This window comes from Phyllobates terribilis, unplaced genomic scaffold, assembly GCF_046119375.1.
Source record: "Phyllobates terribilis strain yellow unplaced genomic scaffold, ASM4611937v1 Scaffold_7__3_contigs__length_470593459, whole genome shotgun sequence".
Taxonomy (NCBI): domain Eukaryota; kingdom Metazoa; phylum Chordata; class Amphibia; order Anura; family Dendrobatidae; genus Phyllobates; species Phyllobates terribilis.
The window spans coordinates 141,764,557-141,791,522 of record NW_027362767.1 but is presented as its reverse complement, the minus strand read 5'-3'; the positions used below and the strand labels follow the sequence as shown (position 1 = coordinate 141,791,522).

General features: G+C 47.1%; 1 protein-coding gene across 2 annotated transcripts in view; it reads right to left on the bottom strand.

The window, feature by feature from the left end:
- The window catches only part of LOC141153992 (NACHT, LRR and PYD domains-containing protein 12-like), a 450,515-nt gene that overhangs the window by 328,192 nt on the left and 95,357 nt on the right, over window positions 1-26,966 (bottom strand). For both annotated transcript variants that reach the window (XM_073639348.1, XM_073639349.1), the window contains exon 3: window positions 248-504. In XM_073639348.1, the coding sequence (XP_073495449.1) occupies window positions 248-504 (257 nt within the window). The remainder of the gene's footprint in view (window positions 1-247; window positions 505-26,966) is intronic.

Here is a 26,966-nt window from a genome sequence, read left to right as displayed (position 1 = left end):
CTCAATGACAGCTCTTTTTATTGTGCTCTGAATATTCTACATTCAACTTATAATAGGAAATGGCACTAGCCTTAGGTGGGAATTGAGAATTTCATCTGTATATTATGGGATGATTCCTGTAGGTCACATAAAATTACCAGAATGTTGGTTACATTGGTATTTACATTTAGTATTATATAAAGGCCTATATAAATTTTGTAACCTCGGGTGTGCCAATTTCAATCTTATTATGTTCCATGTCTCTTACCTGAACATCTGGGATATTTTGGGAATGCAGCTCACTGAGAAGTAATTGAGCATTCAGGTTTTCCACAATGTGGAGCAGATCGTCCCGGAAATACTCATACATCATCCTCACTGCATGGTCTTCATACTGACAAAGCTGCCGGTGAAACTCCTGGGTCTTAACAGTATCGGTATAATCATGATGATCATCATGAAAATGATCATTGAGAACAATAGGAGCAAGATCCTCAAGATCACACACAGTATAATCATCATCACCTGGGAAATGAAAAAGACACAAGAATGAAATCAGTATTTCATGTAGAATACTCCTGTCTGGTTTCATAAAAACATTTTTTTACAGGGCATGGGATATCAGAGAAAGAAAATAAAGCTTTTAGAATATCCCAGACAATCACCAACTAAAGCTCAGAGTCCATAGAAGGAGCCCACGGGACCTTCAGGATGAGAAGAGTGTTTGTGTGGAAGAATGGGCCAAAATCACACCTGAGCAATGTCTGTGACTAGTTTCTCCATACAGGAGGCATCTTGAAGCTGTCATTACCAACAAAGGCATTTGCATGAAAAATTAAATAAATTTCAGCAAGCGTGTTCAATTTTTCTTTTCCTGTGTCATTTCTCATTATTACACATAACTTAATTTATGGATATCTATGGGGATTTCTTTGCCTGCGTGGATTGGATGGGTTGTCATCGACATCTGGTGAGAATTTCATGTCAATAGCACCTTTAGAAATAGATTTACTTAGAAACTGGTGACTTGTTTAATACTTATTTCACTCGCTGTATGCACACATACATACACTCGCACACAATGAAGCACAACTGTAAGATCTGGCTTTGTGGCACTGGGGTAGTATCAATAACTACTTAAGGTAGAATCCTCGGTTCTCTTCTAACATAAAGTTTCTCAAAAAGTTTCTCAACCAAATTATGTCATTTCGTTTTTCTGTCTTGTTGTGTAAAGAAATTCTTGCTGTTTGTTACTATAATATGGACAGAGGAAGGCCATGATTCTCTGATGTTAGAGGAGGAAAGCCGGGTGCGTGACTGCAGGTATATGATTTGCATACGTACGGCCACATTCCCACTAGACTGTATCCGGCCTCACTAAATTCACTAGCATTGAGCGAGGCTGTGCCCATCTAGTCGGCACATGACTCAGTGTATGCAAATCACATACTTACAGTCACGTGCCTGGTGCTCACGTGCCTGGTGCCGGTACCAGAAAATCCTTATACTGGGCAGTGCGCGATCTGAGGATTCACCAGTCTGCAGTCACATAGAGTATGATTACAGCAATACCAAATTCATATACTTTTTTTGTTTTGCACACTTCAACAATATTACTTACAAAAAAAACTATTTTTTGCCTCACCATATTTTGAGAGCTGCAACTTTTTTATTTTTTCACCAACAGAGTAAGGTGAGGGCTTGTATTTTTACAGATGATGTTTTCAGTGATACCATTGTTTTCTGTATTTAACTTTTTGATCTACTGTTATTCCATTTTTATGTGTGGAAGTATGATGAAAAAGACAGCTTTTGCCATGGTTTTTGTATATTTTGTTAATGGTTTTTACTGTAGGGGTTAAATAAAGTGCCAGTTTTAGATTAGATCAGGTCATAATTAGTGATGAGCGAGCACTAAAATGCTTGGGTACTCGTTGCTCGGGTCGAGCAAATTGGAACACTCGAGTGCTCGACCCAAGCAACGAGCCCAATGTAAGTCTATGGGAAACCCGAGCATTTTTCAGGCGGCTCCCCCCGGTGGTCTGCAGAGAGCCTAAAAATTGCCCAAATCGATGGGAACAGTGCTCAAATGACATGGGAACAGCATGGGGAAGACCCCTGGAAGCATCTCTGTCTCCCAAGTCACTTCTGTCAACAACATTGTCAGAGGTATTACGCCACTTTTACAGACTCACAATAAAACATACCAAAACGAAACCAAAATGGATTTTCCTGGGAAATATGTTAAGGAACATCCTTTCCAGGATAATGACTTGTATATAAAGCAAAATAAATAACCAAAAGCAAAAATACTCCTCCACACCTTGGGCTATGTTCACACGTAGCGTTTTTGATGCGTTTTTGCACTTTTGCATTGCTTTCAACCAAGACAAATGCATTCACCAGGAAATTTCATTTTAACATTTTACAACCTTATCTGACCATCATCAGACACATGCATACAATGCTGAAAAGACATGGGAACAGCATGAGGAAGACCTCTGGAAGCATCTCTGACTCCCAGGTCACTGCCTAAAAGTGTGCCCATCATAAGCATAATTGATCCTTTGCGCATGCGAAGATGCCTCCCGCCATGAACCTGTCGTTGCAGACTTGCAACAATCACCGTCCATGTCCTTGTCCCACTGCAGCGTTCAGTTGTCCCTACCCCATTCCTTGGAATGCAAGTGCAAGTATGTAGGCAGCCACCGACCCACAGGCTGCAATACTATACTGCCAAATTTTTGACAGCTGCTTGCACTTGAAATGTGACCTTTTAGGCTCGTGGAGGCGGAAGCTTTTCATAACCTCATGCCGGTGGCAGCCGGGTGTCCATACTCGGTCCCCAGCCGCCACTATATTTCCCGGTATCGCCTCCGCCTTCCACAAGCACGGGTCCCACAACATTACCCGTGCACTCCCCATTGCACTTACTGGGAAGGACCGCCTAACCACAAACACGTGGACAGGTGAATGTGGCCAGGGACGGTACGGAGCCAGTCCACAACTTTTTTTGCTGACAGTTGTATTTAGCTTGGTGAAAGGACTGGCATAAAGAGAAACCCTATATACCCTGCGTGTCATTTCTCACAGGAAGTCCTGCAAAGCTGCTTTCACTTGAAATGTGGCCTTTTAGGCTCGTGGAGGTGGAAGCTTTTCACAACCACATGCCTCATGCCTCCTGTCCATACTCGGTCCCCAGCCGTCACTATTTCTCCCGGTGTTGTCTCCATCTTCTACAAGCACGGGTCCCTGAACATTACTGCTGGTACTTTTCTTTGGGAATTTGCTTGCCTCCTACCAGACTGGAATATTTCCAGCAAACTATGGTACGACGCCATGGTATTAGCACTGCCCCCAATACCAGTAGCGAAGCCATCCCCAATTTCCTTCTCAGGAATTTTATTTGGTAGACTGAGTGGCTGCCCAAATACATTTTCTCACAAAGGAGCTGAAGATAGAGTGGCAGTAGGTACAAGTTTCTCCAGCCTGATAGATATTAGAAGGTGAACAGCAGCACATTGGATCAGTGGTTAGCACTGAAGACTTGCAGTGCTGGGATCCTGGGTTCAAATCCCAGCAAGAACAACATCTGCAAGGACTTTGTATGTTCTCCCCGTGTTTTCGTGTGTTTCCTCCTCAGTAAAAAAGCAGCCATAGAGTGTCCGGGAACCTTTCCACACACTTTTCTTAGCCAGGACTGCTTCTTGGCAGGGTTGGACGGTCCCACCAGAGAATCCTCTGGTGTGCCTTGGCTTCTACCCCAGGAGCGTTCATGATAGCGCTAACTTTGCAGCTGCTATGGTGCTCTTGAGCGGGGGAGAAAGGTTAGCCCTCAGAATCAAATCCTCTGGTGGGCACAATGCTTTTCATTCTGAAACAGCTTTTCAGTGGGAGATGTATTTCACCACAGCCATATTCTTTAGCTTGGTGAAAGGACTGGCATAGAGGGAAACCGTATCTACCCCGGCTGTCATTTCTCCGTCACCAGGTTCCGCCCATTGTCACACATGACCATGCCTAGCTGTATGTTCAGCGGTGAGAGCCACAGATCAGGCTGCTGTGTTACAGCTTACAACAACTCTGCAGCGCTGGGCGGTTTGTCAATTAAGCATGTTATCTTCAGCACAGTCTGTTGCCGCTTGGCCAAGGCAGTTCTGCAGTGCTGTCAGCTTGTGAATGATGTGGTCTGTAACATCCCTGGCGGCGTGCTTGCATGGTGCACCACCTCCCACCATGCAAGACCGCAATCTTACCTGTCAGTCCATGCTGCACTCTTTGCTCCAGTACCTGCTCTGTCCATGTCTCTTGCCTGATTGCTTAGGGCGTCAGCGCGGCTTTCTGCTTGTTTCTTATAGCTACTGTGTGCACAGTCCTAATGCGTCCCCAGCCTATTGCTGTGAGTCACTGGATACTTAAATCCCCTCCACCCAGTAGGAGGTGCCTGAGCAACACTTTCTCTCAGTTTGTCCTTTGCAACTGAATTGCCAGGTCCTGTCCTGTATCTAGTCTGTTCCGCCACCCTGGGGGCTGTATACCCAGGCCTGTTACCTGTCTGTTTCCGCCACCCTGGGGGCTGAGTTCCCAGGCTCATTTCTGTATCCTGTTTCAGTTTCAGTTCCTGTCTGAACAGTGTCCTAGCCCGTTTCTTGTTTGTTCCTTCCCTTTTCCTGCAGTGTCTGAACCTGCACCTAACTCCAACTCGTTGTCTCTGTACTTCTGTTTGTGAGTTTTGTGTCCACTCGCTACTTCATTGTAAGTACCTTGTGTGTATCTGGTTCTGCTCGTTCTGTTTCCCTGCCTCCGTATTTACCTCCTGTGTTCTAGCTATCTTCCTGTATCTTCCAGTCTGTTCCATTTTGTAAATGTTTTTTCCCAGCAATATGCGCTCCTGAAGGATGATGATGGAACTTGATATTCGGATTCAAAGAATTTTTATTTCAAACTAAAATACTTTATTTTGAAATAAAAATTCTTTGAATCCGAATATTGCTGGGAAAAAACATTTACAAAGTGGTATTGCCTATGAAAGCTCTGTCCAGTGCTCTCATCAGCTCCCAGATTTCTGCAGCAAACTGAATGGAAAGAGGAATGGAGTGATCCACTGATTGGATTTACATGCTTTACCTCAAGATACCAAATAGGTGAGTGGATTTATACCGAGTATATACCCTTGGAATCTAACTACTACACTTAGAAGCCTGCGCTTCCTATTTTCTCTCCCTACAATCCCAGTCTGTTCCATGTGAACAGAGCCCTGTCCTGTCTGCCTTCACCTTCTGCTCTGCTTGCTCACCGCTTCGGCGGTTTAGCTCCGCTCCGTTTGTTTACCGCACCTCTGCTCTGCTTGTTTACCGCCCCTGCGGTTCCGCTCTGCTCTGCTTCTTCACCGCTCCGGTGGTTGCGCACTGCTCCGCTTGTTTACCACACCTGCGGTTCCGCTCTGCTCTGCTTGTTCACCGCACCTGCGATTTTGCTCCGCTCTGCTTGTTCACCGCACCAGCAGTTTTGCTCCGCTCTGCTTGTTCACCGCACCTGCGGTTCCGCTCTGCTCTGCTTGTTTACCGCTCCGGTGGTTCCGCTCTGCTCCGCTTGTTTACCGCACCTCTGCTCTGCTTGTTTACCGCCCCTGCGGTTCCGCCCTGCTCTGCTTGTTTACCGCACCTGCGGTTCTGCTCTGCTCTTGTTTACCGCACCTGCGGTTCCGCTCTGCTCTGCTTGTTTACCACACCTGCGGTTCCGCTCTGCTCTGCTTGGTTACCACACCTGCGGTTCCGCTCTGCTCTGCTTGTTCACCGCTCCGGCGGTTCCGCACTGCTCCGCTTGTTTACCGCACCTGCGGTTCCGCTCCGCTCTGCTTGTTCACCGCACCTGCAGTTTTGCTCCGCTCTTCTTGTTCACCGCCCCTGCGATTTTGCTCCGCTCTTCTTGTTCACCGCACCTGCGGTTTTGCTCCACTCTGCTTGTTCACCGCTCCTGCTGTTTTGCTCTGCTAGTCCACCGCACCTGCGGCTCTGTTCCTGTATCCCAGTCTGTACTGGTCCTTATCCAGCCTGCGTTCATACCTGCCAGTATCTGCCTGTCTGCATTCCAGCCGTGCCTGTCAGCACCCGCCTGCCTTCATACCAGCCGTGCCTGCTAGTACCCACGTGCCTTCATACTAGCCGTGCCTGCCAGTGCCCACCTGTCTGCATGCCAGCTAACCTGCCTGTTCCTGCATTCCCCGGTGTGGGTCAACAGCTGTGACCGGAGTCTGACCTGTAGTAGCACCTGGTCCCTCTGCTTGGTTCTTCCCTGGTTCACGGAGTCGATGAGCCACAGTGTGACCTTGGTCGGATTGGGTTGATACTTAGTTACGCCCCTCCAGGCACTCCTCGGTTCATGGTAGAGCGGGATCACTAATCACGCTCACACCAGTCAGTCCGGGCGCGAGCATAACAGTTTGCTCAGGCCATGGTTCCCGTTGAGCCCCACGGCCCTTCACTCTCAGAGACATTTTGAATCCTTGTCTGGTGAATACGTGCACCAAGAAAAAATTTTTTCTCAAGGTGTGGCCCAGGCGATATACGCACCAGCCCAAATGGATCTATCAGCACTCGTTCCTGCGGATCCAGCACGGTACTATGGGGATCCAAAATGAAGCCGTGCATTTATGGAGCAATGCATGCTGCATTTCAAGTTCTATGCTCACTATTTTCCTACTGATCGGGTTAAAGTAGCATTCATGATGTCCTACCTAGCGGGTGATGCCTTGAAATGGATCATTCCCCTAAGGGAAGCATGGGATCCTATTGTCTCTGACCTGCATGCCTTCCTGGTGGCCTTCTAATGGTCTTCGATGACCCTAATCCTGAAGCTTCTGCTAAAGCTTCCCTTTCCAATATCCTTGCGCATCCCCGATGGGTAATGTGTGTAGGTAGCCTACCAGTTCTCCAGCCTGAAGAGACTGCTGCCCACACAGAATCCACACAGGATGACAATGCTCCACAGAATACTTCCCTTCCCAACCTCAAGAGGCATTCCAGACGTGCAAGGCATAGAGGTAAACCGTCAAGCCAGGTTCTGTCCTCCCAAAGACCTCCTGTTCCCCAGCCTGTAGAGGCAGCTCTCCGCACGGAATCCTTGAAGTATGACTATGTTCGTCAAGCAAAGCAGAGGCCAGAACTCAGTCACAAAATCGGATTGCGGTCCCGCTGCGGTTGTTTGGGACCCCCTGATGGTCTTTGTCCAGCGAAGGTTGGAGAATGCCCTTGGCGTTAGTGTTTCCTCTCCACAGATGACCATGACTATCTCCGTGGCAAGTGAAGGCCTCGGATTAACCGGAAGTTTCGGGCGTAAAGCCTTGAAGAGTCAGTGTCTGATTCCCGTCCGACAACTCCAGAAGCCGGTTTGGGCATTTTCTGTTAGAACTCTCCTGTTAGGTTTTTTTGAGTTTGCTGGTCACATGACCATTTTTGCCTATTTAATCCGGCTCCACCCTCCTTGCCTTGCTGGACTTCATTGTATTTACTACTCTTGAGCTAGCTTGGTGCTCTGTTGCCGTTCTCTGTTAGTTTTGCTAGGTCTTCTGACCTCTATGCTTTTTGTTGTGTGTTTGTCTTTGACTGCTACTATTTCTGCTAGGAGGTGTCCAACTTATCCCAGTCCCTAGTTCTTGTAGGGATACCTCCCTCACATCTATAGGTCTTCGTACAGACTAGCCGAGGACTTTAGCGGGTCTGATCGCAGGATCAGGTTCCCCGTTACATCGTAGGGATCTAGTTTAGTTCTATTGTAGGGACAGATCTCCTGTCTTTCCTTAGTCTCTGTAGCAGATCATAACAGTAAGTCCAGCCCTAAAAGAAAAAAAAAAAAAAATTTCTCTAAGGAAAGACCTCCAGTTTTCCATCATAGTCTCGGTTCAATATTTGGCTCAACACTTGCAGGGACTCTCTCTGGAGGTGGTCAAGCTCCAACAACACGTGAGTAGCTGTCCTGGAGCACATTTTGTTGAACCAAAGGTACGTCTGCCTGATTTATTTTTTGGCGAACAAGATTTTTTTTCTTTTAAAAATGCTTGTTTATTGTATTTTCGTTTGAGACCCGGATCCTCTGGTGATGAATCACAGCGCATAGGGTTCATAATGTCACTTTTGCACAAATATCCTCAGGGATGGGCCTTCTCTCTCCAACCTAGTGATCCGTGCTTTATATCAGTGGATAGTTTTTTTTTTCTGCTTTGGGTTTGTTGTACGATGATCCTGATCGTGTCTCATCTGCTGAGTCTGAATTAAGACGTTTGAGGCAGGGATCGGGTAATGTGGAAAAATATTGTACTCACTTCCGTCGGTGGTCTGCCCAGGTGGGGTGGAACGATTCAGCTTTGAAAAGGTTGTTTCTTGCAGGGCTAGGTGAAAGGGTTAAGGATTTACTGATTGCTTATCCCACACCTGGAAACTTGCAGGAGGCAATGCAATTAGCTATACGGGTGGACAGGAGACTGCGTGCAAGGATTAATGAGAGCAAATCCTCTGCTATGTCAGCTCCGAGTCTTGAGAGGGTCTGTGCTGACAATGGAGAGCCGATGGAGATTGGGGCGATGGCACCCCGCTCTCAGGAAAAAGACCGCAGTCTTTCTGAAGGCTTGTGCTTCTATTGCGGAAATTCTGGTCATTTTATTAAGAGCTGTGTGCTTCGTATGAAGAAAAAAAAAAAATGGTCAGTCATGCCCGTATTGCCTGTTTAAATTCTAAGGGAGTATTCCTATCTGCCACTACTGCTGCTCAGGATGAATTAATTGAATTTCGGGTATTTTTGGATTGTGGTTCTACTCTGAATGTGATTGATGGGGGATTCTTGGAAAAACTTAGATTAGAACCTAAAACGTTGTCATCCCCTATTTCTGTGGTTTCTGTTGATGGCTCTCCCTTGAAGAGTGTTACTCACAAGGTCTGTGAATTTCCCCTCATTATTAATGGTATTCATCAAGAGAATTTGGATTTGGTGGTATTGGATAATTTGCCTTCTCCAGTAATATTGGGGTTACCCTGGTTAAAATTGCACAATCCTGTATTGGATTGGTCCACCAATGAAATTAAGTCCTGGAGCCCTAAGTGTTATGACAAGTGTTGTAACGGGCGCATTGCTGCTGTGGAAAAAGGGGAATTACCTGTACCTATTCAGGATTTTTGGAGAGTTTTTTCTGAGGAGGAGTCGCAAATTTTGCCTCCCCATAGAGACTATGATTGTACCATTGAGTTTGCCCCTGGAGCGACTCTTCCTAAAAGTCGTTTATTTAATCTGACTATTCCTGAGAGAAAGGCTTTGGAGGAATACATACAGACAAGCTTGGCCGTCGGTCACATTAGGCCTTCCAAGTCTCCTGTGGCTGTTGGATTTTTTTTTGTAAAAAAGAAAGATGGCGGTTTACGTCCTTGTCTGGACTTTCGTGAGATTAATGAAATTACTGTACGCAATCCTTACCCACTGCCATTGATTCCTGATTTATTTAACCAGTTAGTGGGGGCCAAGTGGTTCTCTAAAATTGATCTCCGGGGGGCATACAATTTGTTGCGCATGAAGGAGGGTGATGAATGGAAGACTGCTTTTAACACTCCTGTGGGTCATTTTGAGAATCTGGTGATGCCTTGTGGTCTTACCAATGCTCCAGCATTTTTTCAGAATCTTATTAATGACATCCTTAGACCTTTGATCGGCAAAAATGTGGTTGTGTATTTGGATGACATTCTGATTTATTCGCCTGATCTGGAGTCTCATTGGCGGAGCGTACGTGAGGTATTACAGTTATTAATGGACAATTCGCTTTTTGCTAAGCTGGAGAAATGTGAGTTCGCTGTACAGAGAATTAGTTTTTTGGGCTACATTGTCTCCAGTGAGGGTTTTGAGATGGACCCGGTTAAAAGTTCAAGCTGTGCAGGAATGGCCTAGGCCTATTGGTTTGAAATCGATACAGAGGTTTTTGGGTTTCGCCAATTATTACAGAAAATTCATAAAGAATTTTTCTATTATTGTCAAACCGCTGACCGATCTCACCAGGAAAGGTGCTAATGCGGTTCAGTGGACTTCTGAGGACATTGAAGCTTTTGTGTTTCTAAAGGAGAGGTTCACCTCTGCTCCCATCCTTATGCAGCCTGATGTGACTAAGCCGTTTTTGGTTGAGGTTGATGCTTCTTCGGTGGGGTCGGTGCGGTGTTGTCTCAGGAAAACAAGGATGGAGCACATCCCTGTGCCTTTTTTTCAAAGAAATTTTCTGAGACTGAACTTAATTACGATATTGGTAATCGGGAATTGCTGGCGATTAAACTCGCATTTGAACACTGGCGTCACCTCTTGGAAGGTGTTGAATTTCCCATTCAGGTTTTCACTGATCATAACAATCTGATCTATCTTGATGCTGCCAAGCGCTTGAATGCCCGTCAGGCTAGGTGGGCACTTTTTTTCTCGCGGTTTAATTTTTCCGTTACTTACATCCCGGGTACCAAGAATGTTAAAGCGGATGCTTTGTCTCGCAGCTTTTCTCCCATGGTCGGTGTTGAGGAGGAAGAGGAGACCATTTTACAAGAAGGTGTTGTGATTGCTGCTTTGGACTCCGTTTTGGAGGATGAGATTCTTAAAGCTCAGGAGAATGCCCCATCTAACACTCCCCATGGGAGGTTGTTTGTGCCTAAGACCTTTAGGAGAGATTTGTTTGTTGAGTGTCATGAGTCTCGGTTGGCAGGTCATCCAGGAAATTCTGAGACCAAGAGACTTGTGGGTCGCAGTTTTTGGTGGCCTGGATGGCAGAAGGAAGTCATTAAGTGGGTGCGTCAATGTACTGTGTGTGCAAGATCCAAGTCTTCGCATGCTCCTGCTGCGGGGTTGCTTTGCCCTCTGGAGGTTCCTAGTGCACCTTGGACACATCTGGCTATGGACTTTATTACTGACCTTCCCCCCTCTGAAGGTTTCACGGTCATCTGGGTGGTCGTGGACCGTTTTAGCAAGATGTGTCACTTGGTTCCCTTCATCAAACTGCCCTGCGCTAAGACACTCGTTAAGGCCTTTGTCAAGGAAATTGTCAGACTACATGGTGTTCCTACTGACATTGTTTCTGATAGGGGACCTCAGTTCGTGGCTCGTTTTTGGCGTGCCTTTTGTGACAGGTTGGGAGTTCATTTGTCGTTTTCATCCGGATATCATCCTGAGTCTAATGGCCAGACAGAAAGGAAGAACCAGGATGTTGAGCAGTTCTTGCGTTGTTTTGTGGCAGACAATCAAGAGGGGTGGTCTGAGTTTCTGCCACTTGCTGAATTTGCTCTTAACAACCATACATCCTCTTCTGCTGGGTGTTCGACTTTTTTTTGTTGTTCTGGGAGACATCCGTCTTTTGGGTCATTCTCCAAATTGGTTTTGGCTGTGCCTGAGGAGGAGAGTTTTTCCGGTGATTTGGAGAGAGTTTGGACGGATGTGCGTGGTAATCTTCAGGAGGCTAACAAAAAATCTAAGAGGTACTTTGATAGGAAATGGCAAGAGGTTTTGTTTGCTGTTGGTGACATGGTTTGGTTGTCCTCTAAGAATCTGCGATTGAGGATTCCTTCTAAAAAATTGGGTCCCAAGTTCGTAGGGCCCTTTAAGGTGCTTCAGATAGTTAACCAATCTGCTGTTAGGTTGGAGGTTCCTACGTCCTGGAAGATTAACCCGGTGTTTCATGTTTCTCTATTGAAAAAAGCTGATGTGTCGGATGGTGACGCCTCTGCCACTGTTCCTCCGGTGGTGGAGGACGGGGAATATGAAATTTCCCGCATCCTAAATTCTAGACGGTATAGAGGGAGTTTGCAGTATCTCGTCGCTTGGAAGGGTTTCGGACCTGAGGATAACTCATGGGTGAGGGCGGATGATGTTTCTGCTTCCAGACTTGTCAGAGCGTTTCACAGGAGGTTTCCTGGTAAGCCTGGGCCTAGGGGATCCGGAGGATCCTCTTAGAAGAGGGGGTACTGTTAGAACTCTCCTGTTAGGTTTTTTTGAGTTTGCTGGTCACATGACCATTTTTGCCTATTTAATCCGGCTCCGCCCTCCTTGCCTTGCTGGACTTCATTGTATTTACTACTCTTGAGCTAGCTTGGTGCTCTGTTGCCGTTCTCTGTTAGTTTTGCTAGGTCTTCTGACCTCTATGCTTTTTGTTGTGTGTTTGTCTTTGACTGCTACTATTTCTGCTAGGAGGTGTCCAACTTATCCCAGTCCCTAGTTCTTGTAGGGATACCTCCCTCACATCTATAGGTCTTCGTACAGACTAGCCGAGGACTTTAGCGGGTCTGATCGCAGGATCAGGTTCCCCGTTACATCGTAGGGATCTAGTTTAGTTCTATTGTAGGGACAGATCTCCTGTCTTTCCTTAGTCTCTGTAGCAGATCATAACATTTTCTGTGGAAGGACGAGCCCTACTCAAAAACAGTCAAAATATGTCTATACAAATTAAGCTCCAGATTGGAGCATTACACATGAAGTTCACATTCCAGGTGCTGTCTTGTTTACCCACAGGTTGTCCAGAGCCGAGAGATCTAGTGCCCGCTCAGGTCTGGAGATCCTGCATGGTATTTCCTGGGGGACTGCTGAGGTGCAAGGGGTGTCCAGTCCCCATATCTGCAGGACAGTCAGCAGTTTCTTCTTCACCAGATCTGCTATTCGCTGACTCGCCGTGAACTGAAGTCTCCGAAGGAAGGGAAGCGGAGGCATTGTCCCCACACAGTCTCGACGATTGTACCAATGATCTGACTTCAGGTACCGCCCCGCCTCGCAGACGTGTCATCTCAGAAACCAGACTGAAGTTGGTCCCTAAGCAAGGATCCTCCATCTCTAACAAATATGGCAATAAGTCCATCAAGGCGGTGGCTACCTCCAAGTCTCTGCACCCCTCCAACCAGGCGGAGGACCTCCAGTTGTCTCCTGAATCCTCCGGGGTGCTACCTGATAACAAATGGAGAGAGACTTTTCAGCACCCTGTACCTGGTACTTCGCCCACTTCATCCAGTAAGCGGCAAAGTGTCTGTCAAGGCGGTGGTTACCCCCGAGTCTCTGCACCCCTCCAACCAGGCGGAGGACTTCCAGTTGTCTCCTGAATCCTCCGGGGTGCTACCCGATAACAAATGGAGAGAGACTTTTCTGCACCCTGTACCTGGTACTTTGCCTACTTCATCCAGTAAGCTTGGCAAAGTGTACGTTAAAGCGGTGGTTTCCCCCGAGTCTTTGCACCCCTCCAACCCGGTGGAGGATCTCCAGTTGTCCCGTGAATCCTTTGGGGTGCTACCCGATATTAATAAGTGGAGAGAGACTTTCCTGTGTCCTGTTCCTGGTACCTCGCCCACTTCATCTGTTGCTGAGGATGGCCCAATGGAAGGAAGCATCCTAGTTACCAAGATGATGAGACCAGCTTTGTTCCCTCTAGTGGACAGAAGAGGAAATCTTCTTGAGGAGAAGGATCGGCCTCCAAATTCTCTGCAGAAAATCTTTGCTGGCTGGAAGAAGAGGGGGCCTAAAGGAGGGGGTACTGTAACATCCCTGGCGGCGTGCTTGCATGGTGCACCACCTCCCACCATGCAAGACCGCAATCTTACCTGTCAGTCCATGTTGCACTCTTTGCTCCAGTACCTGCTCTGTCCATGTCTCTTGCCTGATTGCTTAGGGCGTCGGTGCGGCTTTCTGCTTGTTTCTTACAGCTACTGTGTGCATAGTCCTAATGCGTCCCCAGCCTATTGCTGTGAGTCACTGGATACTTAAATCCCCTCCACCCAGTAGGAGGTGCCTGAGCAAAACTTTCTCTCAGTTTGTCCTTTGCAACTGAATTGCCAGGTCCTGTCCTGTATCTAGTCTGTTCCGCCACCCTGGGGGCTGTATACCCAGGCCTGTTACCTGTCTGTTCTGCCACCCTGGGGGCTGTATACCCAGGCCTGTTACCTGTCTGTTTTCGCCACCCCGCGGGCTGAGTTCCCAGGCTCGTTTCTGTATCTTGTTTCTGTCTCAGTTCCTGTCTGAACAGTGTCCTAGCCCGTGTCTTGTTTGTTTCCATGTTTGTACCTTCCCTTTTCCTGCAGTGTCTGAACCTGCACCTAACTCCAACTCGATGTCTCTGTACTTCTGTTTGTGAGTTTTGTGTCCACTCGCTACTTCATTGTAAGTACCTTGTGTGTATCTGGTTCTGCTCGTTCTGTTTCCCTGCCTCCGTATTTACCTCCTGTGTTCTAGCTATCTTCCTGTATCTTCCAGTCTGTTCCATGTGAACAGAGCCCTGTCCTGTCTGCCTTCACCTTCTGCTCTGTTCTGCTCTGCTTGCTCACCGCTCCGGCGGTTCCGCTCTGCTCTGCTTGTTTACCGCACCTGCGGTTCCGCTCTGCTCTGCTTGTTCACCGCACCTGCAGTTTTGCGCCGCTCTGCTTGTTCACCGCACCTGCGGTTTTGCGCCGCTCTGCTTGTTCACCGCACCTGCGGTTTTGCGCCGCTCTGCTTGTTCACCGCACCTGCGGTTTTGCTCCGCTCTGCTTGTTCACCGCACCTGCGGTTTTGCTCCGCTCTGCTTGTTCACCGCACCTGCGGTTTTGCTCCGCTCTGCTTGTTCACCGCACCTGCGGTTTTGCTCTGCTAGTCCACCGCACCTGCGGCTCTGTTCCTGTATCCCAGTCTGTACTGATCCCTATCCAGCCTGCGTTCATACCTGCCATTATCTGCCTGCCTTCATACCAGCCGTGCCTGCTAGTACCCACCTGCCTTCATACCAGCCATGCCTGCCAGTGCCCACCTGTCTGCATGCCAGCTAACCTGCCGGTTCCTGCATTCCCCGGTGTGGGTCAACAGTTGTGACCGGGGTCTACCCTGGAGTAGCACCTGGTCCCTCTGCTCGATTCCTCCCTGGTTCACGGAGTCGACTGAGCCGCCGTGTGACCTTGGTCGGATCGGGTTGATACTTAGTTACGCCCCTCCAGGCACTCCTCGGTTCATGGTACAGTGGGATCACTAATCAAGCTCACACCAGTCAGTTCGGGCGCGAGCGTAACATAGTCATTTCGGAGATGGAGGAGGAGGTGCATGAGCTGAACAATGTGATTACATTGTTGTTAAATTGGTGACGCTGTTTTTTATACTAAAGAAAGATCCTATTGTTTTGTTTTTTTTACGTTTTTTTTTTTTAAGACAAATGCATTCACCGGGAAATGTCATTTTAACATTTTACAACCTTATCTGGCAATGTGGTGTGTGACACATCATCAGACACATCCTGTTTTATTTATGATGGAGGGACTCTGAAAGTCATGAAGCCTATTTTTATAGGGACATCAGACGGCCCTTACTATTCTTAAAAGACCAGCAGTCGGCCCTAGCTATTGTTAGAGAGCCATCAGCCGGTTATGATTTGTTGTTCCCATTATTTACAAGTGGGTCTCCTATACTGTTATTGCGTATCCAGTGACTGCAAGGGCTGCCAAAAATTTGGATGCAACCCAATACCCCTTTGAAGAGACATAGAGGAGGGTCTCAGTAAAAAAAATGTTCCCATTATAAAGGAGCGGGTCTCCTATAGTGGTAATGCCCATGCTGTGACTGCAAGGGCTGCCCAAATTTGGGAAAAACCCCACTAAGAATTTAAAGACACATAGAGCAGGGCCACAGTAGCGACAAATTTCATTTAGAAAGGAGAGAGTCTGCTATACAGTTAGAGTATGTAGTGAGTCCAACGGCTGACCAATTTTAGTAAAAACACCACTAAGAATTTAAAGACACATGGAAGCAGGGCCACAGTAACAAGTACGACATGTTCCCATTAGAAAGGAGAGAGTCTGCTATACAGTTATAGGGTATGCAGGGAGTCCAACGGCTGACAATTTTAGGAAAAACCCCACTAAGAATTTAAAGACACACAGAGCAGGGTCACAGTAACAAGGTACAACAAGTTCCTATTAGAAAGGAGAGGGTCTGCTATACAGTTATAGGGTATGCAGTGAGTCCAACGGCTGACCAATTTTAGGAAAAACCCCACTAAGAATTTAAAGAAACACAGAGCAGGGCCACAGTAACAACAAATTCCCATTAGAAAGGAGAGAGTCTCCCATAGTGTTGGCCTATGCAGTGAATGCAAGGGCTGCCAAAAATTTGGAGGCACTCCAATGACCCTTGGAAGAGACGTGGAGGAGGGCCTCATAAAAAAATGTTCCCATTAGAAAGGAGGGGGCCTCCTATACTTGTAATGCCCATGCACTAAGTGTATGGGCTGACAAACATTTACCCCTGGGGGTATACATGAACATACTGTATCAAAAATTTTTTTTTACGGGCATCATAAACACCCTTTAAAAAAATTAGGTGGTTGTTGCATCACAGACCACGGTCACCCTGGTGATATGGTGGTGAAGGATGAGGAGAAGGAGGAGGCCAAGAGCAAATAGCCAACATCAGGAAGCGCATACCTGTTATGATCTGCTACAAGCACTAAGGAAAGACAGGAGATCTGTCCCTACAATAGAACTACGCTAGATCCCTACGATGTAACGGGGAACCTGATCCTGCGGTCAGACCCGCTAAAGTCCTCAGCTAGTCTGAACGAAGACCTATAGATGTGAGGGAGGGATCCCTACAAGAACTAGGGACTGGGAGAAAGATGGACACCTCCTAGCAGAAATTGTAGCAGAAAAGACAAACAAACAACATAGAACATAGAGGTCAAAAGACCAAGCTAAACTGACTGAGAAAGGTAACAAAGCACCTGGCTAGCTTAAGAGTAGAAATTACAATGAAGTCCAGCAAGGCCAGATGGGCAGAGCAGGATTAAATAGGCAAAAAGGTCATGTGACCAGCAAAATAGAAAAAACCTAACAGGAGAGTTCTAACAGTACCCCCTCTTCTATGAGGATCCTCTGGATCCCCTAGGCCCAGGCTCATCAGGAAACCTCTTGTGAAATGCTCTGACAAGTCTGGAAGCAGAAACATCATCCGCCCTCACCCATGAGTTATCCTCGGGACCGAAACCCTTCCAAGCGACGAGATACTGCAAACTCCCCCTATACCGTCTAGAATTAAGGATGCGGGAAATCTCATATTCCCCATCCTCCACCACCGGAGGAACAGTGGCAGTGGCGTCTCTATCTGATACATCAGCTTTTTTCAAAAGAGAAATATGAAACACCGGATTAATCTTCCAGGAGGTGGGAATCTCCAACCTAACAGCACATTGGTTAACAACCTGAAGCACCTTAAAGGGCCCTACAAACTTGGGACCCAATTTTTTAGAAGGAATCCTCAACCGCAGATTCTTAGAGGACAACCAAACCATGTCACCAACCGTAAACAAAACCTCTTGACGTTTCCTGTCAAAGTACCTCTTAGATTTTTTGTTAGCCTCCTGAAGATTACCACGCACATCCGCCCAAACTCTCTCCAAATCACCGGAAAAACTCTCCTCCTCAGGCACAGCCGATACCAATTTGGAGAATGACCCAAAAGACGGATGTCTCCCAGAACAACAAAAAAAAGTCGAACACCCAGCAGAAGAGGATGTATGGTTGTCAAGAGCAAATTCAGCAAGCAGCAGAAACTCAGACCACCCCTCTTGATTGTCTTCCACAAAACAACGCAAGAACTGCTCAACATCCTGATTCTTCCTTTCTGTCTGGCCATTAGACTCAGGATGATATCCAGATGAAAACGACAAATGAACTCCCAACCTGTCACAAAAGGCACGCCAAAAACGAGCCACGAACTGAGGTCCCCTATCAGAAACAATGTCAGTAGGAACACCATGGAGTCTGACAATTTCCTTAACAAAGGCCTTAGCGAGTGTCTTAGCGCAGGGCAGTTTGATGAAGGGAACCAAGTGACACATCTTGCTAAAACGGTCCACGACTACCCAGATAACCGTGAAACCCTCAGAGGAGGGAAGGTCAGTAATAAAGTCCATAGCCAGATGTGTCCAAGGAGCACTAGGAACCTCCAGAGGGCAAAGCAACCCCGCAGCAGGAGTATGAGAAGACTTCGATCTAGCACACACAGTACATTGACATACCCACTTAATGACTTCCTTCTGCCATCCAGGCCACCAAAAACTGCGACCCACAAGTCTCTTGGTCTCAGAAATTCCTGGATGACCTGCCAACCGAGACTCATGACACTCAACAAACAAATCTCTCCTAAAGGTCCTAGGCACAAACAACCTCCCATGGGGAGTGTTAGATGGGGCATTCTCCTGTGCTTTAAGAATCTCATCTTCCAAAACGGAGTCCAATGCAGCAATCACAACACCTTCTTGTAAAATGCTCTCCTCCTGCTCAGCACCGACCATGGGAGAAAAGCTGCGAGACAAAGCATCAGCTTTAACATTCTTGGTACCCGGGATGTAAGTAACGGAAAAATTAAACCACGAAAAAAAAGTGCCCACCTAGCCTGACGGGCATTCAAGCGCTTGGCAGCATCAAGATAGATCAAATTGTTATGATCAGTGAAAACCTGAATGGGAAATTCAGCACCTTCCAAGAGATGACGCCAGTGTTCAAATGCGAGTTTAATAGCCAGCAATTCCCGATTACCAATATCGTAATTAAGTTCAGTCTCAGAAAATTTTTTTGAAAAAAAGGCACAGGGATGTGCTCCATCCTTGTTTTCTTGAGACAACACCGCACCGACCCCCACAGAAGAAGCATCAACCTCAACCAAAAACGGCTTAGTCACATCAGGCTGCATAAGGATGGGGGCAGAGCTGAACCTCTCCTTTAGAAACACAAAAGCTTCAATGGCCTCAGTAGTCCACTGAACCGTATTAGCACCTTTCCTGGTGAGATCGGTCAGTGGTTTAACAATAATAGAACATTTTTTAATGAATTTTCTGTAATAATTGGCGAAACCCAAAAACCTCTGTATCGATTTCAAACCAATAGGCCTAGGCCATTCCTGCACAGCTTGAACTTTTAACCGGGTGCATCTCAAAACCCTCGCTGGAGATAATGTAGCCCAAAAAACGAATTCTCTGTACAGCGAACTCACATTTCTCTAGCTTAGCAAAAAGCGAATTGTCAATTAATAACTGTAATACCTCACGTACGCTCCGCCAATGAGACTCCAGATCAGGCGAATAAATCAAAATGTCATCCAAATACACAACCACATTTTTGCCGATCAAAGGTCTAAGGATGTCATTAATAAGATTCTGAAAAAATGCAGGTGCATTGGTAAGACCAAAAGGCATAACCAGATTCTCAAAATGACCCACAGGTGTGTTAAAAGCAGTTTTCCATTCATCACCTTCCTTCATTCGTAACAAATTGTATGCCCCCCGGAGATCAATTTTAGAGAACCACTTGGCCCCCACTAACTGGTTGAACAAGTCAGGAATTAATGGCAGTGGGTAGGAATTGCGTAAGGTAATTTTAGTAATTTCGCGAAAGTCCAGACAAGGACGTAAACCGCCGTCCTTTTTTTTTAACAAAAAAAAAATCCAACAGCCACAGGTGACTTAGAGGGTCTGATATGACCGGCGGCCAAGCTCGTGTGTATGTATTCCTCCAAAGCCTTTCTCTCAGGAATAGTAAGATTAAATAAACGACTTTTAGGAAGAGTCACTCCAGGGACAAATTCAATGGTACAATCATAGTCTCTATGGGGAGGCAAAATTTGCGACTCCTCCTCAGAAAAAACTCTCCAAAAATCCTGAATAGGTACAGGTAATTCCCCTTTATCCACAGCAGCAATGCGCCCGTTACAACACTTGTCATAACACTTAGGGCTCCAGGACTTAATTTCATTAGTAGACCAATCCAGTACAGGATTGTGCAATTTTAACCAGGGTAACCCCAAAACTACTGGAGAAGGCAAATTATTTAATACCATCAAATCCAAATTTTCTTGGTGAATACCATTAATAGTGAGGGGAAATTCATAAACCTTGTGAGTAACACATTTCAAGGGAGAGCCATCGACAGAAACCACGGCAATAGGGGATGACAAAGGTTTGGGTATTAGTTTAAGTTTTCCCAAGAATCCCCCATCAATCACATTCAGAGTTGAACCACAATCCACAAATACCCGAAATTCAATTAATTCTTCCTGAGCTGCAGTAGTAGCAGAAAGAAATACCCCCTTAGTGTTTAAACAGGCTATACGGGCGTAACTGACCTTTTTTTTTTTCTTTGTTCATACGAAGCACACAGTTCTTAATGAAATGGTCAGATTTTCCGCAATAAAAGCACAAACCTTCAGAAAACCTGTGGTCTTTTTCCTGAGAACGGGGTGACATCGCCCCAATCTCCATCGGCTCTCCAATGTCAGTACAGACCCTCTCAAGACTCGGAGCTGACATGGCAAAGGATTTACTCTCATTAACCCTTGCACGCAGTCTCCTGTCCACCCGTATAGCTAATTGCATTGCCTCCTGCAAGTTTCCAGGTGTAGGATAAGCAATCAGCAGATCCTTAACCCTTTCACCTAATCCAGCAAGAAACAAACTTTTCAGAGCGGAATCGTTCCACCCCACCTGAGCAGACCACCGACGGAAGTGAGTACAATAATTTTCCACATTACCTGATCCCTGCCTCAAAAGTCTCAATTCCGTCTCAGCTGATGAGACACGATCAGGATCATCATACAACAACCTCAAAGCAGAAAAAAACTATCCACTGATCTAAAGCACGGATTACTAGGTTGGAGAGAAAAGGCCCATCCCTGAGGTTCTTTGCGCAAAAGTGACATTATGAACCCTATGCGCTGTGATTCATCACCAGAGGATCTCGGTCTCAAACGAAAATACAATAAACAAGCATTTTTAAAGGAAAAAAAATCTTGTTGTTCATCAAAAAATAAATCAGGCAATCGTACCTTTGGCTCCACAAAATGCGCTCCAGAACAGCTACTCACGTGTTGTTGGAGCTCGGCCACCTCCAGAGAGAGTCCCTGCAGGCGTTGAGCCAAATCCTGAACCGACACCATGATAGAAACTGGAGGTCTTTCCTTAGAGATATTTTTGGGCTGGACTTACTGTTATGATCTGCTACAAGCACTAAGGAAAGACAGGAGATCTGTCCCTACAATAGAACTACGCTAGATCCCTACGATGTAACGGGGAACCTGATCCTGCGATCAGACCCGCTAAAGTCCTCAGCTAGTCTGAACGAAGACCTATAGATGTGAGGGAGGGATCCCTACAAGAACTAGGGACTGGGAGAAAGATGGACACCTCCTAGCAGAAATTGTAGCAGAAAAGACAAACAAACAACATAGAACATAGAGGTCAAAAGACCAAGCTAAACTGACTGAGAAAGGTAACAAAGCACCTGGCTAGCTTAAGAGTAGAAATTACAATGAAGTCCAGCAAGGCCAGAAGGGCGGAGCAGGATTAAATAGGCAAAAAGGTCATGTGACCAGCAAAATAGAAAAAAACCTAACAGGAGAGTTCTAACAATACCCATGTGTGGGTGTGAAAAGGTGCATGGGAATACACCTCCCAAGAAAAGACACTGGACTGGAGTTTATGTTACACTGCTATCATTCGGTGGTGTTGAGAAGTCTGGCCCAATCCAGCCCTTGTTCATTTTTATAAGAGTCAGCCTGTCAGCATTTTCAGTTGACAGGCGGATGTGCTTATCAGTTATAATTCCACCAGCGGCACTAAAAACCCGCTCTGATAAAACACTGGTGGCAGGGCAGGCCAGGACCTCCAAGGCATAGAGAGCCAGTTCATTCCATGTATCCAGCTTGGATACCCAATAATTATAAGGCACAAAGGAATCACGGAGGACGTTGGTACAGTCGGCAAGGTACTCCCTCAGTATCTTCCCAAACTTTGTACTCCTTGTGAGAGTACCCCGCGCCTCAGGGCCTGTCTGATGGGAGGGTCTGAGAAAACTCTCCCAGAACTTTGACAGTGTTCCCCTGCCTCTGCTGGATTGAAGTTGTGTCTCTCTCGCCTGTACTCCTTGGTTGTCCACTGAAGTGTGCCCTCTACCGCCAGCGTTTTCAGATGGGAATTTTTTTAATAGTTCCGCAACAAGGGCCTTCTGGTACAGCCCCATTTTTGTAGACCTGTCCGCCTCAGGAATAAGAGATATAAAGTTCTCCTTGTAGCATGGGTCTGGAAGTGTCACCAACCAGTAATGACTGTCACCCAAAATTTTGAGAACGCGAGGGTCATGGGAAAGGCAGCGTAACATAAACTCGGCCATGCGTGCCAGACTACTAACAGGCAAGACTTCCGTGTCCTCACCAAGAGGATGACTAACCATGCTCTCCTCCTCCTCCTCCTCTCTGTCCTCTGGCCATCCACGCTAAACAGACGGTATGACAGTTGTGCAGGTAGTACCGTCTAAAGTGCATGAAACTAGCTCCTGTCCTTCCTCCTCCTCCTCCTCTTCCTCATTGTCACCCAATCCACGTTGGGATGAGATGAGGCTTGGCTATGTGTAATCACCCTGTATGGTTTCTTGCTCCATCTCATCGTGCTCCGCCTGCAATGCACTCTCTTTGATTGTGAGCAGAGAGCGTTTCAGAAGACAGAGAAGCGGGATGGTGATGCTAATTATGGGGTCATCGCCACTCACCATCTTGGTGGAGTCCTCAAAGTTTTGGAGGATGGTACATATGTCTGACATCCATGTCCACTCCTGAGGTATTATGTGTGGAGTCTGAACTGAATACCGACGGCCTTGTTGATGCTGGTACTCAACAACTGCCCTCTTCTGCTCACAAATCCTTCCTAACATCTGCAGTGTAGAGTTCCAACGCGTGGGGACATCACACACCAGTCTGTAAGCCAGAAGCTGCAAACGCTGCTGAAACACGGCAAGGGCGGCGAAAGCTGTAGCTGACTTTCTAAAATGGGCACACAGGCGGCGTACTTTAACAAGCAGATCCGGCAGCTCCGGGTAGGATTTGAGAAACCACTGAACCATGAGGTTAAGCACATGGGGCAAGCATGGTACGTGTGTGAGCTCGCCTCGGATCAGAGCCGCCACCAGGTTCCGGCCATTGTCACACACGACCATGCCTGGCTGTAGGTTCAGCAGTGTGAGCCACAGATCTGTCTGCTCTTTCAGAGCTGTCCACAACTCTTCAGCATTGTGTGGTTTTTCACCTAAGCATATTAGCTTCAGCACAGCCTGTTGCCGCTTGGCCAAGGCAGTGCTGCAGTGCTTCCAGCTTGTGACTGATGTGGTCATTTCGGAGATAGAGGCTGAAGAGGAGGAGGAGGCTGAGGAGGATGAGGTGCAGGAGCTGTAGACCGTGGGGGCAACCCTGATTGACCTAGGCCCGCAATCCTTGGCGTCGGGAGGACGTGTTCCGTCCCAAGGTCCGACTGGGTCCCGGATTCCAATATATTAACCCAGTGTGCCGTCAGCGAGATGTACCGTCCCTGCCCACAAGCACTTTTCTACGTGTCCGTGGTTAGGTGAACTTTACCGGTAACTGGGTTGTTGAGAGCACGGCTAATGTTTTGGGACACTTGACACTTGAAATAGTAGTGGCTGGGGACCGAGTACCAAGGGACGGCCGCCGCCATCAGGTTGCGGAATGCTTCAGTCTCCACGAGCCTAAAAGGCAACATTTCGAGCGCAAGCAGTCGTGAAATGTGAGAATTTAGTAGTGTGGCCTGTGGGGCGTTGGCTGCATATTTGCGCTTGAGTTCCAAGGACCCGGGTATGGACAACTGAACGCTGCACTGGGACAAGGACATGGACGTGCTTCCTGATGCTGCTACTTGAGAGTGTGCAATGACAGGTGCAGGGCAGGAGGCATCTTCGCATGCACCATGGACAGGGGATTGGCTTGCATGCACAACAGCAGAAGAAGCAATGGTGCCACCCGCAGATGCTGTTCCTGGACCCTGGGGTTCGGCCCACAAAGTCGGGTGCTTTGCTGCCATGTGCCTGATCATGCTGGTGGTGGTCAGGCTGGTAGTTTTGCCACCCCTGCTGATGCTGGCCTGGCAGGTGTTGCAAATGGCCTTTTTTGGGGTTATCGGCAGAGTATTTATAAAACAACCAGACTCGGGAAGACCTAACAGTTGTACTGGTAACTTCCTTCGTGTTGGTGTTACGGGGAATGGTTGCCTGCCTTCTGTCTGCGGCCACCACACTGCTTCTTCCTGCCTGTTGGGGTGCTCTGCCTCCCTCCCCCTGTGTTCTGCTGTCCTCGCTCTGCATGTCCTCCTGCCAGGTTGGGTCAGTTACTATATCATCCACCACCTAGTCTTCCACTTCCACACCCTGGTCCTCCTCCTGACTTTCTGGCAATTGTGTCTCATCATCGTCCACCTCTTGTGACACTTTCCCACCGTCTCCTTCGTGTGACCGTGGCTGCTCAAATAGTTGGGCATCGCTACAAGCGATCTCCTCTTGCCCCGCTTCAAGTGGACCGGGCGAGAGGCCCGAATCTATAAATGGAAAAGTGAACAGCTCTTCAGAGTGTCCAAGTGTGGGATCAGTTGTCTCTGGGTACTCGGCATGGTGGGAGGAAGGAGGATCAGGGTGAGGAATATGCATTCCAGACTCACGGCTACTGAGACTTGACCGTGTGGAAGACAGGGTGGTGGTGGCTAAGTGACTGGAAGCATTATCCGCTATCCAACCAACAACCTTTTGACACTGGTCTGGGTTCAATAATGGTGTGCTGCGGTCCCCTAGAAATTGGGACAGGAAGGTCAGGCGAGAAGATGTGGGTGTTTGTTGTGGCACAATTTCGGCTTGCCCACGGCCTTGTCCTCGGCCTCTGCATGCACCATTTCCATCACGTCCAGTTCCCCGTCCCTTGCCACATGCCTTACCCATTTTAAATGGAGGACAGTATCTTCCACGCTCACTACAAATGACTGAGTTTGGAGCGAATTTATATGAGATCCGTGTGACGGAGAAAACAGAGTTTTAAATACCTGGCCTGTAGGTAAGTAGTTTGAACAGCAAACTGCTGTGACTTGCTTCACTGACACACTGAAAAAAAAAATTTTTAATGGAGGCCAGAAATGGCAGTATTTTCTGAAAACATATATGTAATCTGTGTGACGGAGAAAACACAGTTTTAGATACCTGGCCTATAGGTAACTGTTTTGAACAGCAAACCAGTGGCAAAAACTTTGCTGACACACTGAAAAAAAAATTAATGGAGTATTTTCTAAAAACATATATGTGATCCGTGTGACGGAGAAAACACATTTTTGTCAGGGTCGTGATGACATTCCACTCGTCCTCCAGTCACTCCAAATTAAGGCTATGAGCATGGGTCAACCATTCAAAGAATGAGTCAGACAACAAGCTGGTTCAAACTCAGAGCACGCTCAAAAGACTACTACAGACAACGTTCTCAGCAATGTTCTGTGTTTATTCCTACATACACAAACCTAAATACACTACATAATGGGGAGGGGAAAGGGGTTGTCCGGGGCGGGGTAAGCCATGAAAGTCCAGTGTCTGGCCACTCCTGATTGGTCCACATCTCCTTATCTCAGTCTCTGGGCAGATATTGCAGCCGTCAGCTTAAAATCTTGTTTCGTTTCTCTGAAATAAGTCTTGGCAACACTGGAACTGTCTTAGTTTAAGTTTCGATTTGAGTAATACGTAGCAAGGAAAGCTTATTGTTATAAGACACAAAATGGTGGTTAGTACATTAGCAAAAAAGCGTATAAAAGTTACAAAAGTATAAAAGTTACAAAAATATATATATTCTCTTTTACCCCGACATTCCCCCCTAAACACTAAGCTTTCCTTTGCTTCGGGGCCTTTGAGACTGTCCATGTGTGGGGAGAGGGGAGGTGGATTTCTTCACCCAATCATCTTAGAAGCTGCCCCCTTATGGGACGCCCCCAGACAATCGAGCCCTATCCTGGGTGACACATGGAGTTCTCCCAACTGTCCCTAAACTAAATCTCTCAATTGGACTTTGTCATGGGGGGGCTGGTCAGGCTTGTTCAAAGGAGTGTATTTCTCCATATCTTCTCTTGATTCAGAAAGGTCCCGGAGGTTGGGACAGCATTGGTTATAGCTTTCCTGTATAAGGGGACTATGCAGCACAGGACCACCAGGCCCAATACTAGTAGACCTCCCATTACTAGACAAACTTGTTGGAGGAATCCCTTGAGCCCTCCCAACCAACCTGAGAAGAAGGAGGTATCTACCCCTGTGTGGTAGCTGTCCACCCTGGGACAGACAGTAAGCATATGGAAAGGATATAGAAGAAGGTAGTCATCTTTTATAGACTCGTTCTGTCTCTCTTGCAGTGGGAGGCGTGAATCCAGGTTCTCTTGCCCTCAAGCTTCAGAGCCGTCGGGGTGGTGAGAAGCACAGTGTACGGTCCCTCGAACCGCGGCTGGAGGCAGTCTTTCCGGACAAACTTCTTCACATACACTAGATCGCCTGGGATGAAATCATGTACTGCATCACCTGTAGATTCTGGGAGAGAAGCAGATACTGGAGAGCGGGTGTTAGTCAATTCTCTAGACAAGGCAATCACAAATTTTACCACTCTATCATGTGTTTCAGACAACTCTTGGGGCCTAATCTCTCCTATCTTGGGTGGGGTCCCAAACAAAATTTTATAGGGAGTCAGCCCATGTTTGGCCTGAGGAGTGTGTGTGATATGATACAATACTATGGGGAGTAGGTCGGGCCAGGGGAGGGGATGATCTTAGGTCATTTTCAAGAGCTGGGTCTTGAGTGTGGAATTCATTCTCTCCACTTTGCCTGAACTGGCAGGATGGTATGGAGTGTGGAGGCCCAAATCTGTTCCCAACATGTTCCAGAGTTCTTCGTAGATATTTACTGTGAAAGCTGGTCCTTGATCCGATTCTATGACTTGGGGAACTCCAAATCTGCAGGCAATTTCAGTGATCAGTTTCTTGGCTGTGACTTTAGCAGTCATGTTGACAACCGGGTAGGCCTCGGGCCAGGCTGAGAACATATCCACGGCTACCAAAACGTACTCATATTTTCCTGCTTTTGGATATGGTTGACTTGTATTCTCTGCCAAGGGTAGTCTGGTTTAGCCAGGTGTTGGAGAGG